This window comes from Oncorhynchus masou, chromosome 3 (assembly GCF_036934945.1).
Source record: "Oncorhynchus masou masou isolate Uvic2021 chromosome 3, UVic_Omas_1.1, whole genome shotgun sequence".
NCBI classification, from domain to species: domain Eukaryota; kingdom Metazoa; phylum Chordata; class Actinopteri; order Salmoniformes; family Salmonidae; genus Oncorhynchus; species Oncorhynchus masou.
This window is the reverse complement of record NC_088214.1, coordinates 3889708-3906767: the sequence shown is the minus strand read 5'-3', so window position 1 is coordinate 3906767 and position 17060 is coordinate 3889708. Positions and strand designations below refer to the sequence as shown.

General features: G+C 43.2%; 1 protein-coding gene across 1 annotated transcript in view; it reads left to right on the top strand.

Annotated features, from left to right (window-relative positions):
- Positions 1–1498: 1498 nt before the first annotated feature.
- The window catches only part of LOC135508985 (receptor-type tyrosine-protein phosphatase mu), a 76125-nt gene continuing 60563 nt past the window's right edge, over positions 1499–17060 (top strand). The window contains exon 1 of the mRNA XM_064929249.1: positions 1499–1592. Coding sequence (XP_064785321.1) covers positions 1500–1592 — 93 coding nt within the window. The 5' untranslated portion in view covers position 1499. The remainder of the gene's footprint in view (positions 1593–17060) is intronic.

The following is a 17060-nucleotide window of genomic DNA, read 5'->3' as shown; positions in this document are numbered from 1 at the left end:
TTGGATAATTTACCATATAGTACCGGGTGCTATTGTGTTAGTCAGAAACCTACAAACACGCACACACACACACACACACACACATCAGAGAAAACCTACACACCAGATGTCCCGCTTAGCTCGGAGTAATGCTCCGAAACTTTTGAGTAGTTGGAATGATCCCGCTGGGACGGGAGTGGGAGGGAAACAGATTGGGGAGATTGGGAGTTAAAAAGATAGAGGGAGGGAGACAGAGAAAGGGAGGGAGACAGAGGGTGAGGGGGGTGGAGAGAGACAGAGAGGGGGTGGAGAGAGAGCGAAAGAGAGAGAGCATAAGAGAGGGAGGAGATAGGGGAGAGAGAGAGAGACAGAGTGAGAGAGGGAAGGAGACAGAGGGTGAGGGGGGTGGAGAGAGAGCGAGAGAGAGAGCGTGAAAGAAGGGGAGAGACAGAGAGAGAGAGGGAGGGAGACAGAGGGTGAGGGGGGTGGAGAGAGAAAGAGAGAGAGAAAGAGGGGGGGGGGAGAGAGAGAGAGTGAGCTTGAGCTAATTTAGGAGCGATTGTCTTCCACCCTCGAAGTATGGAAGTACAGACTGACAACATGGTGAGTCTAGAGAGGAAACAGGGGAGAGGAGGAGAGTGAGGATGAGTTTGAACAGAGTTGTACCAAGCACACACACACACACGTACACACACGTACACACACACACACACACACACAAGCACACACACACACACACACAAGCACACAGAGGACTAAGCACTACTGCTCATTAAACTATCATCACCCAGCTGCTACTGCTGTGTGTGTGTGTGTGTGTGTGCGGCGTGCGTGTGTGTGTGTGTGCGTGCATACGTGCGTGCGTGCGTGTGTGTGTGTACGTGTACGTGCATGTGTGTGCACGTGCGTGTGTGTGCGTGTGTGTGTGTGTGTCCCCTCCAGGTAATACATAGCAACTCTGCTGGAGGACGTAGGGATTTGCTTCCTCTAATTAATTTGTCAAAAGTACATTTCTTCCAGTTGGCGAGTTGATTAAAAAACAATATTAATTTGAATTAACTAGATTCATAATTGAATTCCTATCTATTTGTAATTATTGCTCAGTCAAGTTGTAAATCTGGGATAGGTTGGATGGCCGCCTGGTGATTGGTTGACACACATATGGACAGGCCTATAACCTGCCCAGGAACTGCGGTTGAAAATTAGCCGGCTGGCTAAAACCAGCACTTTTACTGAAACGTTGATTAATGTGCACTGTCCCTGTACAAATAAAAAAAAAATTTTTTAATTGCCAACAAAGGTGGTTACTAATGTCGAGCATCTCAACATGTTTTAGAGTAGAAAAACGGTCCAATGGCCCCAGGAACGAGCCAGGTGGTTCAGTGATGAATATGAGACCCTGAGAGCCGCTTCTGTTTAGGGGGATAATCTGTTCTTCCGACAAGGAACCAGATACAGTGAAATAAATGTCCTCTTTATCTAACCCCCCTCTAACCCCCCCCCCCCCCTTACCAGGCCCCATGCAGGAGACGGTGTTTGACTTCTGGGGGATGGTGTGGCAGGAGAACACTGTTGTCATCGTCATGGTCACCAACCTGGTTGAAGTGGGCAGGGTGAGTATTGTGACGTCATTCCCTACGTTAGGGCACGTATTGGTCGTGGCTGGATACAGCTTTGGTCAAATTAAATGTTTAAAAAAAATATTATAAAAAAAAGCTACGTTAATTCTCCTAACCTGCTGCGTACGTTCTCTCCTAACCTACAAAACGTCAACTTCTAGCCCTGACCACATTTATTATTAGGGTCGGCAGGTAGACTAGTGGTCAGAGTGGCAGGTTGGCAGGTAGCCTAGTGGTCAGAGTGGCAGGTTGGCAGGTCGCCTAGTGGTCAGAGTGGCAGGTTGGCAGGTAGCCTAGTGGTCAGAGTGGCAGGTTGGCAGGTAGCCTAGTGGTCAGAGTGGCAGGTTGGCAGGTCGCCTAGTGGTCAGAGTGGCAGGTTGGCAGGTAGCCTAGTGGTTAGAGTGGCAGTGGCAGGTTGGCAGGTAGCCTAGTGGTTAGAGTGGCAGTGGCAGGTTGGCAGGTCGCCTAGTGGTCAAAGTGGCAGGTTGGCAGGTAGCCTAGTGGTTAGAGTGGCAGTGGCAGGTTGGCAGGTAGCCTAGTGGTCAGAGTGGCAGGTTGGCAGGTAGCCTAGTGGTCAGAGTGGCAGGTTGGCAGGTAGCCTAGTGGTTAGAGTGGCAGGGAGGGGCAGGGCGGGTAGTGGCAGGTTGGCAGGTAGCCTAGTGGTCAGAGTGGCAGGTTGGCAGGTAGCCTAGTGGTTAGAGTGGCAGTGGCAGGTTGGCAGGTAGCCTAGTGGTCAGAGTGGCAGGTTGGCAGGTAGCCTAGTGGTCAGAGTGGCAGTGGCAGGTTGGCAGGTAGCCTAGTGGTCAGAGTGGCAGGTTGGCAGGTAGCCTAGTGGTCAGAGTGGCAGGTTGGCAGGTAGCCTAGTGGTCAGAGTGGCAGGTTGGCAGGTCCTAGTGGTTAGAGTGGCAGTGGCAGTGGTCAGAGTGGCAGGTTGGCAGGTAGCCTAGTGGTCAGAGTGGCAGGTTGGCAGGTAGCCTAGTGGTCAGAGTGGCAGGTTGGCAGGTAGCCTAGTGGTCAGAGTGGCAGGTTGGCAGGTAGCCTAGTGGTTAGAGTGGCAGTGGCAGGTTGGCAGGTAGCCTAGTGGTCAGAGTGGCAGGTTGGCAGGTAGCCTAGTGGTCAGAGTGGCAGGTTGGCAGGTAGCCTAGTGGTTAGAGGGGAGGGGCGGCGGGTAACCTAGCGGTTAGAGGGGAGGGGCCGTAACTGAAAGGTTGCTGGATTGAATCCCCGAGCTGACAAGATAAAAATCTGTCCTTCTGTCCCTGAACAAGACAGTTAAACAATTGTAAATAATATTTAACAATAACAGTTAATAACAGTTAACCCCACTGTTCCCCATTAGGCCGTCCTTTACACCCTGTTCTCTACACACCCCGTTCCTTTATACCCTGTTCTCTACACACCCTGTTCCTTTACATCCTGTTCTCTACACACCCTGTTCCTTTACACCCTGTTCTCTACACACCCTGTTCTCTACACACCCTGTTCTCTACACACCCTGTTCTCTACGCACCCTGTTCCTTTACCCCCTGTTCCTTTACACCCTGTTCTCTACACACCCTGTTCTCTACACACCCTGTTCTCTACACACCCTGTTCTCTACACACCCTGTTCCTTTACACCCTGTTCTCTACACACCCTGTTCTCTACGCACCCTGTTCCTTTACACCCTGTTCCTTTACACCCTGTTCTCTACACACCCTGTTCTCTACACACCCTGTTCCTTTACACCCTGTTCCTTTACACCCTGTTCTCTACAAACCCTGTTCTCTACACACCCTGTTCTCTACACACCCTGTTCTCTACACACCCTGTTCCTTTACACCCTGTTCTCTACACACCCTGTTCCTTTACACCCTGTTCTCTACACACCCTGTTCCTTTACACCCTGTTCTCTACACACCCTGTTCTCTACACACCCTGTTCCTTTACACCCTGTTCCTTTACACCCTGTTCTCTACAAACCCTGTTCTCTACACACCCTGTTCTCTACACACCCTGTTCCTTTACACCCTGTTCTCTACACACCCTGTTCCTTTACACCCTGTTCTCTACACACCCTGTTCTCTACACACCCTGTTCTCTACACACCCTGTTCCTTTACACAATGTTCTCTACACACCCTGTTCCTTTACACCCTGTTCTCTACACACCCTGTTCTCTACACACCCTGTTCCTTTACACCCTGTTCTCTACACACCCTGTTCTCTACACACCCTGTTCTCTACACATCCTGTTCTCTATACACCCTGTTCCTTTACACCCTGTTCTCTACACACCCTGTTCTCTACACACCCTGTTCTCTACGTGCCCTGTTCCTTTACACCCTGTTCCTTTACACCCTGTTCTCTACACACCCTGTTCTCTACACACCCTGTTCCTTTACACCCTGTTCTCTACACACCCTGTTCTCTACGTGCCCTGTTCCTTTACACCCTGTTCCTTTACACCCTGTTCCTCTACACACCCTGTTCTCTACACACCCTGTTCTCTACACACCCTGTTCCTTTACACCCTGTTCCTTTACACCCTGTTCTCTACAAACCCTGTTCTCTACACACCCTGTTCTCTACACACCCTGTTCCTTTACACCCTGTTCTCTACACACCCTGTTCCTTTACACCCTGTTCTCTACACACCCTGTTCCTTTACACCCTGTTCTCTACACACCCTGTTCCTTTACACCCTGTTCTCTACACACCCTGTTCTCTACACACGCTGTTCTCTACACACCCTGTTCCTTTACACCATGTTCTCTACACACCCTGTTCTCTACACACCCTGTTCCTTTACACCCTGTTCCATTCGCTAGTGTTTTGTGCTATTTGAGACTCGGCCTATGTGTACAGGACAGACAGGCCTTGCAAAATTATTCAAAGAGAGCAAAGATAACCCTGAAGGAGCTGCAAAGCTCCACAGCGGAGATTGGAGTATCTGTCCATAGGACCACTTTAAGCCGTACACTCCACAGAGCTGGGCTTTACGGAAGAGTGGCCAGCAAAAAGCCATTGCTTAAAGAAAAAATAAGCAAACACGTTTGGTGTTCACCAAAAGGCATGTGGGAGACTCCCCAAACATATGGAAGAAGGTACTCTGGTCAGATGAGACTAAAATTGAGCTTTTTGGCCATCAAAGAAAACGCTATGTCTGGCACAAACCCAACACCTCACATCACCCCAAAAATACCATCCCCACTGTGAAGCATGGTGGTGGCAGCATCGTGCTGCGGGGATGTTTTTCATCGGCAGGGACTGGGAAGGAGGTTCACCTTCCAGCAGGACAATGACCCTAAGCAAACTGCTGAAGCAACACTCAAATGGTTTAAGGGGAAACATTTAAATGTCTTGGAGTGGCCTCGTCAAAGCCCAGACCTCAATCCAATTGAGAATCTGTGGTTTGCCTTAAAGATTGTTGTAGACCTGTGGAACCCATCCAGCATGAAGGAGTTGGAGCAGTTTTGCCTTGAAGAATGGACAAAAATCCCAGTGGCTAGATGTGCCAATTTTATAGAGACATATCCCAAGAGACTTGCAGTTGTAATTGCAAGTTTACTGTTTTTTTTGTCTTATTTCTTGTTTGTTTCACAATAAAAAATATTTTGCATCTTCAAAGTGGTAGGCATGTTTTGTAAGTCCAAATGAGACAAAACCCCCCCAAATCTTATTTTAATTCCAGATTGTAAGGCACAAAAAAACCATGCCAAGGCAGGGAATACTTTCGCAAGCCACCGTACGTGTGTACCATAATGCCGTCTGGTAAGTTGTTTCGGACTTAGTGAGCCATGTGTCCCTATCTCTGCCAGACGCCATCCCTTTCTCCCCCCTCACCCCATCCCTCGATCAGATAATTGTGAAGTGAGAGGAAACTGATTGATGGCGTTCGTTATATTGGAGGCGTTGAGGCGACCAACCGACTGACTAACTGACTGATTCACTGACTGTGGTTACTGTAGACTGCATCTGTAGCAGGAGATTACAGATACTACACAGACACCACACCATCAGGCAGACAGATGAACACGCAGACAGACAGACAGACAGACAGATGGACAGGCAGACAGACAGATGGACAGGCAGACAGACAGATGGACAGGCAGACAGACAGACAGATGGACAGGCAGACAGACAGATGGACAGGCAGACAGGCAGACAGAAGAGAACAGACAGAACAAGACAGACAGAACAAAACAGAACAGACAGAACAGAACTGACAGACAGGACCAACAGAACAGACAGAACAAGACAGACAGAACAAAACAGAACAGACAGAACAGAACAGACAGAACTAACAGAACGGATAGGAACGACAGAACAGACAGAACAAGACAGACAGGACCAGAACAGACAGGACCAGAACAGACAGGACCAGAACAGACAAGACCAGAACAGACAGGACCAGAACAGACAAGACCAGAACAGACAGGACCAGAACAGACAGGACCAGAGCAGACAGGACCAGAACAGACAGGACCAGAACAGACAGGACCAGAACAGACAGGACCAGAGCAGACAGGACCAGAACAGACAGGACCAGAACATACAGGACCAGAACAGACAGGACAGAACAGGACAGACAGATCCAACAGAACAGAACAGACAGGACCAGAACAGACAGGACCAGAACAGACAGGACCAGAGCAGACAGGACCAGAACAGACAGGACCAGAACAGACAGGACCAGAACAGACAGGACCAGAACAGACAGGACCAGAGCAGACAGGACCAGAACATACAGGACCAGAACAGACAGGACCAGAACAGACAGGACCAGAACAGACAGGACCAGAACAGACAGGACCAGAACATACAGGACCAGAACAGACAGGACCAGAACAGACAGGACCAGAACAGACAGGACCAGAGCAGACAGGACCAGAACAGACAGGACAGAACAGGACAGACAGATCCAACAGAACAGACAGGACCAATGGAACAGACAGACAGACAGGCGGACAGACAGGCGAACAGAAAGACAGACGGGCGAACAGACAGACTGAGAGATGTTCCTCAGAGCAGAAACGGTCTCTCCTGCCTGTCTTTACAGTAGATAGGAGTGCTGTAACTTGTTATTGAGGGGTCTGTTTGTGGAGACTTAAGAGTTATAGAGTACCTAAATTACAGTCACTTATAGAGTACCTAAATTACAGTCACTCCTTTACTGAATCAAGTACACACACACACACATGCGTGGTATGCACACTTCAGCATTGATCTGCTGATATGTACTGGTGGCCCGAGTTAGTCAGGGCCTCAACTGGCTGTTGCTAGGTAGAAGTGACATTTCTAACTAGTGACATTTCTAAATAGTAACATTTCTAAATAGTAACATTTCTAAATAGTAACATTTCTAAATAGTGACATTTCTAAATAGTAACATTTCTAAATAGTGACATTTCTAAATAGTAACATTTCTAAAAAGTAACATTTCTAAATATTAACATTTCTAAATAGTGACATTTCTAAATAGTGACATTTCTAAATAGTGATATTTCTAAATAGTAACATTTCTAAAAAGTAACATTTCTAAATAGTAACATTTTGAAATAGTGACATTTCGAAATAGTAACATTTCGAAATAGTGATATTTCTAAATAGTAACATTTCTAAAAAGTAACATTTCTAAATATTAACATTTCTAAATAGTGACATTTCTAAATAGTGACATTTCTAAATAGTGATATTTCTAAATAGTAACATTTCTAAATAGTGACATTTCTAAATAGTAACATTTCTAAAAAGTAACATTTCTAAATATTAACATTTCTAAATAGTGACATTTCTAAATAGTGACATTTCTAAATAGTGATATTTCTAAATAGTAACATTTCTAAATAGTGACATTTCTAAATAGTGACATTTCTAAATAGTGATATTTCTAAATAGTGACATTTCTAAATAGTGATATTTCTAAATAGTGATATTTCTAAATAGTGATATTTCTAAATAGTGACATTTCTAAATAGTGAAATTTCTAAATAGTGATATTTCTAAATAGTAACATTTCTAAATAGTGACATTTCTAAATAGTGATATTTCTAAATAGTGATATTTCTAAATAGTGATATTTCTAAATAGTGACATTTCTAAATAGTGATATTTCTAAATAGTGACATTTCTAAATAGTGATATTTCTAAATAGTAACATTTCTAAATAGTAACATTTCTAAAAAGTAACATTTCTAAATAGTAACATTTCTAAATAGTAACATTTCTAAATAGTGATATTTCTAAATAGTAACATTTCTAAATAGTAACATTTCTAAATAGTAACATCTATAAATGTAGTTGTGCGTCGCCGGTAGTCCGTCAATTAGCCCCTGTTTTAATTACTATCTAAACGAAGTAATCACCGTGGATTCACCAGACCAGGGGGGGGGGGGGCATTTGATTTTGTTGGTCAGTCTCACATTTCTCTCCACCCCATAGAAGAATGTGTATAATTACAGGAGATTAGCTGTCAAACATCTTATTTAGTTTTGTTGTTATCCTCCCCATTGCATTGAATTGCATTAAATTAGTTACAAAATCTGCTCTTCGCCCAATGGCAAAATGTCTAGAATTGAAGCAAGTTGGCTTTAAAAATGAAAGATTTTCTATACACCACATGGCAGATTTTTTATATTTTTTATTTACAATAGTATGGATGTGGGTAGGCTGACCCATGACTAACTGCCCCTCACGATGACTTCATATTGTTTGGTCTTCACCCCCATCAAAGTGCTTTATTACTGATGTTCTGTTTCAAAACATTTCAACATGGAAACAACCGGAATGAAACTGGGAGGGACCTCTCTGAATTTGTCCAATAGAAATTCTTGCTTTAGTGCTTTCTTTCTTTTGTTTGAACTAACGATTACACCCCAGGCTGAATCATGGCACTATCTCTGTTAGATCATTATAGTGTTACCATCCACTATCTCTGTTAGATCATTATAGTGTTACCATCCACTATCTCTGTTAGGTCATTATAGTGTTACCATCCACTATCTCTGGTAGATCATTATAGTGTTACCATCCACTATCTCTGTTAGATCATTATAGTGTTACCATCCACTATCTCTGTTAGGTCATTATAGTGTTACCATCCACTATCTCTGTTAGATCATTATAGTGTTACCATCCACTATCTCTGTTAGGTCATTATAGTGTTACCATCCACTATCTCTGTTAGATCATTATAGTGTTACCATCCACTATCTCTGTTAGATCATTATAGTGTTACCATCCACTATCTCTGTTAGATCATTATAGTGTTACCATCCACTATCTCTGTTAGGTCATTATAGTGTTACCATCCACTATCTCTGGTAGGTCATTATAGTGTTACCATCCACTATCTCTGTTAGAACATTATAGTGTTACCATCCACTATCTCTGTTAGAACATTATAGTGTTACCATCCACTATCTCTGTTAGGTCATTATAGTGTTACCATCCACTATCTCTGTTAGGTCATTATAGTGTTACCATCCACTATCTCTGTTAGATCATTATAGTGTTACCATCCACTATCTCTGTTAGATCATTATAGTGTTACCATCCACTATCTCTGTTAGGTCATTATAGTGTTACCATCCACTATCTCTGTTAGAACATTATAGTGTTACCATCCACTATCTCTGTTAGGTCATTATAGTGTTACCATCCACTATCTCTGTTAGATCATTATAGTGTTACCATCCACTATCTCTGTTAGATCATTATAGTGTTACCATCCACTATCTCTGTTAGATCATTATAGTGTTACCATCCACTATCTCTGTTAGGTCATTATAGTGTTACCATCCACTATCTCTGTTAGGTCATTATAGTGTTACCATCCACTATCTCTGTTAGGTCATTATAGTGTTACCATCCACTATCTCTGTTAGGTCATTATAGTGTTACCATCCACTATCTCTGTTAGATCATTATAGTGTTACCATCCACTATCTCTGTTAGATCATTATAGTGTTACCATCCACTATCTCTGTTAGATCATTATAGTGTTACCATCCACTATCTCTGGTAGGTCATTATAGTGTTACCATCCACTATCTCTGTTAGATCATTATAGTGTTACCATCCACTATCTCTGTTAGATCATTATAGTGTTACCATCCACTATCTCTGGTAGGTCATTATAGTGTTACCATCCACTATCTCTGGTAGGTCATTATAGTGTTACCATCCACTATCTCTGTTAGGTCATTATAGTGTTACCATCCACTATCTCTGTTAGATCATTATAGTGTTACCATCCACTATCTCTGTTAGGTCATTATAGTGTTACCATCCACTATCTCTGTTAGGTCATTATAGTGTTACCATCCACTATCTCTGTTAGATCATTATAGTGTTACCATCCACTATCTCTGTTAGGTCATTATAGTGTTACCATCCACTATCTCTGTTAGATCATTATAGTGTTACCATCCACTATCTCTGTTAGGTCATTATAGTGTTACCATCCACTATCTCTGGTTGGTCATTATAGTGTTACCATCCACTATCTCTGTTAGATCATTATAGTGTTACCATCCACTATCTCTGTTAGGTCATTATAGTGTTACCATCCACTATCTCTGTTAGGTCATTATAGTGTTACCATCCACTATCTCTGGTAGGTCGTTATAGTGTTACCATCCACTATCTCTGGTAGATCATTATAGTGTTACCATCCACTATCTCTGTTAGGTCATTATAGTGTTACCATCCACTATCTCTGTTAGATCATTATAGTGTTACCATCCACTATCTCTGTTAGATCATTATAGTGTTACCATCCACTATCTCTGGTAGATCATTATAGTGTTACCATCCACTATCTCTGTTAGATCATTATAGTGTTACCATCCACTATCTCTGTTAGATCATTATAGTGTTACCATCCACTATCTCTGTTAGGTCATTATAGTGTTACCATCCACTATCTCTGTTAGGTCATTATAGTGTTACCATCCACTATCTCTGTTAGGTCATTATAGTGTTACCATCCACTATCTCTGTTAGATCATTATAGTGTTACCATCCACTATCTCTGTTAGATCATTATAGTGTTACCATCCACTATCTCTGTTAGGTCATTATAGTGTTACCATCCACTATCTCTGGTAGGTCATTATAGTGTTACCATCCACTATCTCTGTTAGAACATTATAGTGTTACCATCCACTATCTCTGTTAGAACATTATAGTGTTACCATCCACTATCTCTGTTAGATCATTATAGTGTTACCATCCACTATCTCTGTTAGGTCATTATAGTGTTACCATCCACTATCTCTGTTAGGTCATTATAGTGTTACCATCCACTATCTCTGTTAGATCATTATAGTGTTACCATCCACTATCTCTGTTAGATCATTATAGTGTTACCATCCACTATCTCTGTTAGATCATTATAGTGTTACCATCCACTATCTCTGGTAGGTCATTATAGTGTTACCATCCACTATCTCTGGTAGGTCATTATAGTGTTACCATCCACTATCTCTGTTAGGTCATTATAGTGTTACCATCCACTATCTCTGTTAGATCATTATAGTGTTACCATCCACTATCTCTGTTAGATCATTATAGTGTTACCATCCACTATCTCTGTTAGATCATTATAGTGTTACCATCCACTATCTCTGGTAGGTCATTATAGTGTTACCATCCACTATCTCTGGTAGGTCATTATAGTGTTACCATCCACTATCTCTGGTAGGTCATTATAGTGTTACCATCCACTATCTCTGTTAGGTCATTATAGTGTTACCATCCACTATCTCTGATAGATCATTATAGTGTTACCATCCACTATCTCTGGTAGGTCATTATAGTGTTACCATCCACTATCTCTGTTAGGTCATTATAGTGTTACCATCCACTATCTCTGTTAGATCATTATAGTGTTACCATCCACTATCTCTGGTAGGTCATTATAGTGTTACCATCCACTATCTCTGTTAGATCATTATAGTGTTACCATCCACTATCTCTGTTAGGTCATTATAGTGTTACCATCCACTATCTCTGGTAGGTCATTATAGTGTTACCATCCACTATCTCTGTTAGATCATTATAGTGTTACCATCCACTATCTCTGGTAGGTCATTATAGTGTTACCATCCACTATCTCTGTTAGGTCATTATAGTGTTACCATCCAGTATCTCTGGTAGGTCATTATAGTGTTACCATCCACTATCTCTGGTAGATCATTATAGTGTTACCATCCACTATCTCTGTTAGGTCATTATAGTGTTACCATCCACTATCTCTGTTAGATCATTATAGTGTTACCATCCACTATCTCTGTTAGATCGTTATAGTGTTACCATCCACTATCTCTGGTGGATCATTATAGTGTTACCATCCACTATCTCTGGTAGATCATTATAGTGTTACCATCCACTATCTCTGATAGATCATTATAGTGTTACCATCCACTATCTCTGGTGGATCATTATAGTGTTACCATCCACTATCTCTGGTAGATCATTATAGTGTTACCATCCACTATCTCTGTTAGATCATTATAGTGTTACCATCCCAAAAAAATACTTCCGGCGCCGACAGAGATGGCCGCCTCGCTTCGCGTTCCTAGGAAACTATGCAGTTTTTTGTTTTTTTACGTGTTATTTCTTACATTAGTACCCCAGGTCATCTTAGGTTTCATTACATACAGTCGAGAAGAACTACTGTATATAAGATCAGCGTCAACTCACCATCAGTACGACCAAGAATATGTTTTTTGCGACGCGGATCCTGTGTTCTGCCTTACAAACAGGACAACGCATGCAGCGACCCAAAAAAACGACTCCGAAAAAGAGGGAAACGTGGCGGTCTTCTGGTAAGACTACGGAGACGGGCACATCGGGCCCCACTTCCTAGCATTCTTCTTGACAACAAGGTTGATGAAATCCGAGCAAGGGTAGCATTCCAGAGGGACATCAGAGACTGTAACGTTCTGTGCTTCACGGAAACATGGCTCACTGGAGAGACGCTATCCGAAGCAGTGCAGCCAACGGGTTTCTCCACGCATCGCGCCGACAGAAACAAACACCTTTCTGGTAAGAAGAGGGGTGGGGGTGTATGCCTTATGGCTAACGAGGCATGTTGCGATGAAAGAAACATACAGGAACTCAAATCCTTCTGTTCACCTGATTTAGAATTCCTCACAAACAAATGTAGACCGCATTATCTACCAAGAGAATTCTCTTCGATTATAATCACAGCCGTATATATCCCCCCCCCCCCAAGCAGACACATCGATGGCTCTGAACGAACTTTATTTAACTCTTTGCAAACTGGAAACCATTTATCCGGAGGCTGCATTCATTGTTGCTGGGGATTTTAACAAGGCTAATCTGAAAACAGACTCCCTAAATTTTATCAGCATATCGATTGCGCAACCAGGGGCGGAAAACCTTGGATCACTGTTACTCTAACTTCCGCGACGCATATAAGGCCCTGCCCCGCCCCCATTTCGGAAAAGCTGACCACGACTCCATTTTGCTGATACCTGCCTACAGACAAAAGCTAAAAAAAGAAGCTCCCACGCTGAGGTCTGTCCAACGCTGGTCCGACCAAGCTGACTCCACACTCCAAGACTGCTTCCATCACGTGGACTGGGACATGTTTCGTATTGCGTCAAATAACAACATTGACGAATACGCTGATTCGGTGTGCGAGTTCATTAGAACGTGCGTTGAAGATGTCGTTCCCATAGCAACGATTAAAACATTCCCTAACCAGAAACCGTGGATTGATGGCAGCATTCGCGTGAAACTGAAAGCGCGAACCACTGCTTTCAATCAGGGCAAGGTGTCTGGTAACATGACTGAATACAAACATTGCAGCTATTCCCTCCGTAAGGCGATCAAACAAGCTAAGCGTCAGTACAGAGACAAAGTAGAATCCCAATTCAACGGCTCAGACACAAGAGGCATGTGGCAGGGTCTACAGTCAATCACTGACTACAGGAAGAAATCCAGCCCAGTCACGGACCAGGATGTCTTGCTCCCAGGCAGACTAAATAACTTTTTTGCCCGCTTTGGGGACAATACAGTGCCACTGACACTGCCTGCAACGGAAAAATGCGGTCTCTCCTTCACTGCAGCCGAGGTGAGTAAAACCTTTTAAATGTGTTAACCCTCGCAAGGCTGCAGGCCCAGGCGGCATCCCCAGCCGCGCTCTCAGAGCATGCGCAGACCAGCTGGCTGGTGTGTTTACGGACATATTCAATCAATCCCTATACCAGTCTGCTGTTCCCACATGCTTCAAGAGGGCCACCATTGTTCCTGTTCCCAAGAAAGCTAAGGTAACTGAGCTAAACGACTACCGCCCCGTAGCACTCACTTCCGTCATCATGAAGTGCTTTGAGAGACTAGTCAAGGACCATATCACCTCCACCCTACCTGACACCCTAGACCCACTCCAATTTGCTTACCGCTCAAATAGGTCCACAGACGATGCAATCTCAACCACACTGCACACTGCCCTAACCCATCTGGACAAGAGGAATACCTATGTGATGAATGCTGTTCATCGACTACAGCTCGGCATTCAACACCATAGTACCCTCCAAGCTCGTCATCAAGCTTGAGACCCTGGGTCTCGACCCCGCCCTGTGCAACTGGGTACTGGACTTCCTGACGGGCCGCCCCCAGGTGGTGAGGGTAGGTAACAACATCTCCTCCCCGCTGATCCTCAACACTGGGGCCCCACAAGGGTGCGTTCTGAGCCCTCTCCTGTACTCCCTGTTCACCCACGACTGCGTGGCCACGCACGCCTCCAACTCAATCATCAAGTTTGCGGACGACACAACAGTGGTAGGCTTGATTACCAACAACGACGAGACGGCCTACAGGGAGGAGGTGAGGGCCCTCGGAGTGTGGTGTCAGGAAAATAACCTCACACTCAACGTCAACAAAACTAAGGAGATGATTGTGGACTTCAGGAAACAGCAGAGGGAACACCCCCCTATCCACATCGATGGAACAGTAGTGGAGAGAGTAGCAAGTTTTAAGTTCCTCGGCATACACATCACAGACAAACTGAATTGGTCCACTCACACAGACAGCATCGTGAAGAAGGCGCAGCAGCGCCTCTTCAACCTCAGGAGGCTGAAGAAATTTGGCTTGTCACCAAAAGCACTCACAAACTTCTACAGATGCACAATCGAGGACATCCTGGCGGGCTGTATCACCGCCTGGTACGGCAACTGCTCCGCCCTCAACCGTAAGGCTCTCCAGAGGGTAGTGAGGTCTGCACAACGCATCACCGTGGGCAAACTACCTGCCCTCCAGGACACCTACACCACCCGATGTTACAGGAAGGCCATAAAGATCATCAAGGACATCAACCACCCGAGCCACTGCCTGTTCACCCCGCTATCATCCAGAAGGCGAGGTCAGTACAGGTGCATCAAAGCTGGGACCGAGAGACTGAAAAACAGCTTCTATCTCAAGACCATCAGACTGTTAAACAGCCACCACTAACATTGAGTGGCTGCTGCCAACACACTGACACTGACTCAACTCCAGCCACTTTAATAATGGGAATTGATGGGAAATGATGTAAATATATCACTAGCCACTTTAAACAATGCTACCTTATATAATGTTACTTACCCTACATTATTCATCTCATATGCATACGTATATACTGTACTCTATATCATCGACTGCATCCTTATGTAATACATGTATCACTAGCCACTTTAACTATGCCACTTTGTTTACATACTCATCTCATATGTATATACTGTACTCGATACCATCTACTGTGTCTTGCCTATGCTGCTCTGTACCATCACTCATTCATATATCCTTATGTACATATTCTTTATCCCCTTACACTGTGTATAAGACAGTAGTTTAGGAATTGTTAGTTAGATTACTTGTTGGTTATTACTGCATTGTCGGAACTAGAAGCACAAGCATTTCGCTACACTCGCATTAACATCTGCTAACCATGTGTATGTGACAAATAAAATTTGATTTGATTTATCTCTGATAGATCATTATAGTGTTACCATCCACTGTCTCTGGTAGATCATTATAGTGTTACCATCCACTATCTCTGATAGATCATTATAGTGTTACCATCCACTATCTCTGGTAGATCATTATAGTGTGACCATCCACTATCTCTGATAGATCATTATATTGTTACCATCCACTATCTCTGGTAGGTCATTATAGTGTTACCATCCACTATCTCTGGTAGATCATTATAGTGTTACCATCCACTATCTCTGGTAGATCATTATAGTGTTACCATCCACTATCTCTGTAGATCATTATAGTGTTACCATCCACTATCTCTGGTAGATCATTATAGTGTTACCATCCACTATCTCTGGTAGGTCATTATAGTGTTACCATCCACTATCTCTGGTAGATCATTATAGTGTTACCATCCACTATCTCTGTTAGATATTATAGTGTTATCATCCACTATCTCTGGTAGATCATTATAGTGTTACCATCCACTATCTCTGTTAGGTCATTATAGTGTTACCATCCACTATCTCTGTTAGGTCATTATAGTGTTACCATCCACTATCTCTGTTAGGTCATTATAGTGTTACCATCCACTATCTCTGGTAGATCATTAGAGTGTTACCATCCACTATCTCTGTTAGATCGTTATAGTGTTACCATCCACTATCTCTGTTAGAACATTATAGTGTTACCATCCACTATCTCTGGTAGATCATTAGAGTGTTACCATCCACTATCTCTGGTAGATCATTATAGTGTTACCATCCACTATCTCTGGTAGATTTTATAGTGTTACCATCCACTATCTCTGATAGATCATTATAGTGTTACCATCCACTATCTCTGGTGGATCATTATAGTGTTACCATCCACTATCTCTGTTAGATCATTATAGTGTTACCATCCACTATCTCTGTTAGATCATTATAGTGTTACCATCCACTATCTCTGGTAGATCATTATAGTGTTACCATCCACTATCTCTGGTAGGTCATTATAGTGTTACCATCCACTATCTCTGGTAGATCATTATAGTGTTACCATCCACTATCTCTGATAGATCATTATAGTGTTACCATCCACTATCTCTGTTAGATCATTATAGTGTTACCATCCACTATCTCTGGTAGATCATTATAGTGTTTACCATCCATTATCTCTGGTAGATCATTTTAGTGTTACCATCCACTATCTCTGGTAGATCATTATAGTGTTACCATCCACTATCTCTGGTAGATCATTAGAGTGTTACCATCCACTATCTCTGTTAGATCGTTATAGTGTTACCATCCACTATCTCTGGTAGATCATTAGAGTGTTACCATCCACTATCTCTGGTAGATCATTATAGTGTTACCATCCACTATCTCTGTTAGATCATTATAGTGTTACCATCCACTATCTCTGGTAGATCATTATAGTGTTACCATCCACTATCTCTGTTAGATCATTATAGTGTTACCATCCACTATCTCTGGTAGATCATTAGAGT